Genomic DNA, 3962 nt, shown 5'->3' with positions numbered 1-3962 from the left:
CATTCACACCACACCCCTTGCTGGACTCTCTGAGGGTCACCCAGCTTTCCTCAGGCCTAAAGCTTCAGCAGACACCTGGGATGGCCACATAGTGATTGTTCAGTGTGTATTCACAGAGCTAGAGGCAAACCTGATCCAGCAAGACTCTGTATCACCTGAAGGCATCTTTAAAACCACAGGGCAAGAAGTCCCCAGGAAAGCATGCATAGTTGCCATGGGTACCAGGGGAGGAACCAAAGTATGTGACAAGGCTTTACAACAAGGAATGACATATAGAGAATGCTAACTTGAGCCAGACACTGTCCTAAGAGTCTGCCTCCCAAAAGCACCAACATGGGCTGTAGAGGTTTGAATAGGAATGGCCCCCATAGGCTCATATATTTTGACACTTGTCTCATAGGGAGTGGCACTATTAGGGGGCAGCCTTGTTAGAGCGAGTGTGGCCTTGGAGGAAGTATGTCATTGTCAGGGTGGGCTTTGAGGCCTCCTCTGTTCAAGCTAGGCTCACTGGTGCACTCCTGCAACTCCCAGCAAAGACAAAAGAATCCTGGGAGCTTAGTGGCCAGTCAATGTCATTAGTGAGCTCCAAGTTCAGGGAGAGATCCTGACTCAAGAAAAAAAAATAAGTTACATGGGCTGGAGAAGTAGCTGGAGTTTAGAGCATTTTCTGCTTTTCCAGAGAACCCAGATTCAGTTCCCAGCACCCACACCAGGTGGCTCACGAGCCTCTGGAACTCCAGTTCCAGGAGATCTGATGCTTTTTTGGTTTCCACAGGCAGCAGGCATGCATATAGTGCAATGCACATAAGCAGATGTATATGCATGTAGTAAATAAAAGGAAGAGAAAGGAAGAAAGAGGTAGATTTTTAAAATCTTAAGCAAAACAAGGTGAAGAATTAGCAGCGGAAGATACCGAAGTCAAACATGTACCTCTCCTAAGACAGACAAACACACACACACACACACACACACACACACACACACACACACACACACACACAAACACACACTTTAGAAACAATAGTTTAGAGATGAGGAAAGAGATGTGTACATTTAGTGAGTGAGCTAGCAAATAAATTGATGTGTGAAGGAACAGGAGCATGGGCAGTAGGTAGGGTGAGCTTAGGTGGGGTGAGCATAGGTGGGGTGAGTGGTAGGTGGGGGTGGGCTCAGGCCAGGCACACATGAAGACAACACTCCAGAACTACACCCAAGCAGTCTGAGCAAAGTGCACAGCTGAACCACCTGTGGCTTCTCTTTCCTTTCATCTTCTCTCGAGCCAACCCTTCCTCCTCTTACCTGACCAAGCTCTGCTGTGTCATGTGTCAAGTTGGAATAACATTTCCCCCCCATGTGCCAGCTAACTAGAGCTATTTACCACGTCCAGCCTCAGAGCAAGGTCCAAGGGCATGGGCGTTTGCACAGCCAACTTATGAAGGCCACATAAAGCAATTCTGGCCCTGGATAGCTGACAAGTGGTGCCTGTGCGGAGCTCAGACTGCTGGAGCCTAGCCACGATGCTGTGGGGTTCAGTGCTAGGGGCCCTGCTCATGGCTGTCGGTTGCCTCTGCCTCTCCTTGCTGCCCAGGCACCGCAGGCCCTGGGAGCCACCTCTGGACAAGGGGTTTGTGCCCTGGCTGGGTCACACCATGGCCTTCCGGAAGAATATGTTTGAATTCCTGAAGGGAATGCGGGCCAAGCACGGGGACGTGTTCACACTGCAGCTGGGAGGCCAGTACTTCACCTTTGTCATGGATCCCCTCTCCTTTGGCCCCATCATTAAGAGCACGCAGAAAGTGCTAGACTTCGTGACGTACGCTCGGGAACTGGTGTTCAAGGTGTTTGGGTACCAGTCCATGGATGAGGACCACCAGATGCTGCACGTAGCCAGTACCAAGCATCTGATGGGACAAGGCTTGGAGGACCTCAACCAGGCCATGCTGGACAGCCTGTCCTTGGTGATGCTAGGACCCAAAGGCCGGAGTCTGGGTGCCAGGTCCTGGTGTGAGGACGGCCTCTTCCACTTCTGCTACAGCATCCTGTTTAAGGCTGGCTTCCTGAGCTTGTTTGGCTGCACCAAGGACAAGGAGCAGGACCTGGATGAGGCCGATGAGCTGTTCAGGAAGTTCCGCAGATTTGACCTACTTTTCCCCAGGTTTGTCTACTCCCTGCTGGGGCCCCGGGAGTGGGTAGAAGTGAGCCAGCTGCAGCGTCTCTTCCACCAGAGACTCTCTGTGGAGCAAAACCTGGAGAAAGACGGCATAAGTAACTGGTTGGGCTTCATGCTTCGGTTTCTGAGGGAGCGAGGGATGGCTTCATCCATGCAGGACAAATTTAACTTTATGATGCTCTGGGCCTCCCAGGGGAACACGGGGCCCACCTGTTTCTGGGCCCTCCTGTTCCTGCTGAAGCATCAGGACGCCATGAAGGCTGTGCGAGAGGAAGCCACTCGGGTCCTGGGTGAGGCCAGGTTGGAAGCCGAGACATCCTTCGCTTTCACTCTCAGTGCCCTGAAATGCACTCCAGTGCTGGACAGCGTGATGGAAGAGACTCTTCGTCTCTGTGCCACCCCCACCCTCCTCAGGGTGGTGCAGGAGGATTATGTCCTAAAGATGGCCAGTGGGCAAGAGTACCAGATCCGCCGTGGAGATAAGGTGGCTCTCTTCCCCTATCTCTCAGTACACATGGACCCCGACATCCATCCCGAGCCCACGACCTTCAAGTACAATCGGTTCCTCAACCCTGATGGCACCCGGAAAGTGGACTTCTACAAGTCAGGCAAGAAGATCCACCACTACAACATGCCCTGGGGGTCGGGTGTCTCCATATGTCCCGGCAGGTTCTTTGCCCTCAGTGAGATGAAGACCTTTGTCCTCCTTATGGTCATGTACTTTGACTTTGAACTGGTGGACCCTGACGTGCCTGTGCCCCCTATCGACCCAAGGCGCTGGGGCTTCGGCACCTCCCAGCCCAGCCACGAGGTACGCTTTCGCTACCGCCTGAAGCCCATGCAGTGAGCTCAGACCTGAGCACACCCTGCAGCCCAGAGCGGCACTGAACACCCATCCTCTGGCTCCAAAGCACCCCTACCTCTCCCCGGCATCCCTGCCATCTTGCCTCCTAGACATCTCAGAGGTCTGCCATGCTCCCTGTAAGATGCCATCCCCCCAGTGGTTTCTGCCTGACCCACCTCTCAGGAGGAAAACCTGTGGTCAGTTCGATTTACAGCTGGTTACCCACCCAAGTTTGACTCATCCCGGAGGACAGTACCAGCTCCCATGAGTCAAACAGTATCTTGCAAATGCTGCCTCAGCCCATCCTACCTGCCTTACTTGATGCCCTTACTCCAAATCCTATCGATTCAGACTCCAGAGATGTTACTCAATGGAATCAAGCCATGTGTGCAATTGTTAAGTTCTTAATAGATATGCACTAAAAGAAAAGGATTACAATGAGGCTTGTTTTGTGGTGTGTTTCCCTTAGCCCAGAACTTCCAGAGAACTTGCCCTTCCTGTCACCAAAACTTCCAGGGCTTTTGAGAGGGGTCTAGCCACAGGCTACAGGCTTGGGAGCCAAGCCTGGGGAACGACCACATTTGATACAGGAGCCGCTCGAGGTGCCCTCTCTATGCCTGTGTCTGCTCTGCGTGTTTTCCCGTGGTTTGCCAGGGCACTGCTGTATTGTTTTGTTCCATTCACATGCCTTCCATCTCCCCATGGGATCTCCCAGCCACTCAGATATGCCTGGTCCGTGCACAACTCAGCATCCATCCCATGCATAGTTAAATGGCTCCCTTTCCTACTCCCCTGCCTCTCTGCTCGGGACTTCTCTTCACCCATGACCTCGAGCCTATTCCAAACACCTCACCTCCTCCCCAACAGACAATCGGGCCCAGTTCTGTCCACTCAGACCCGGTGACGCCTCTGAGATGTCACTTCCTGCCTGCCTCTGCAGCCCTCTCC

General features: G+C 53.0%; 1 protein-coding gene across 1 annotated transcript; it reads left to right on the top strand.

The window, feature by feature from the left end:
- The first annotated feature begins 1484 nt into the window (after positions 1 to 1484).
- Cyp8b1 (cytochrome P450 family 8 subfamily B member 1) lies at positions 1485 to 3448 on the top strand. Its single transcript, NM_031241.2, is given in 1 exon segment — positions 1485 to 3448. A coding segment is annotated over 1 exon segment (1500 nt). The 5' UTR covers positions 1485 to 1517; the 3' UTR covers positions 3018 to 3448.
- Positions 3449 to 3962: the final 514 nt, after the last annotated feature.

The sequence above is a fragment of the Rattus norvegicus genome, chromosome 8 (assembly GCF_021556685.1).
Source record: "Rattus norvegicus strain SHRSP/BbbUtx chromosome 8, alternate assembly SHRSP_T2T, whole genome shotgun sequence".
Classification (NCBI taxonomy): Eukaryota; Metazoa; Chordata; class Mammalia; order Rodentia; family Muridae; genus Rattus; species Rattus norvegicus.
The sequence above is the reverse complement of the archived record's forward strand: the minus strand, read 5'-3'. Positions and strand labels throughout refer to the sequence as shown.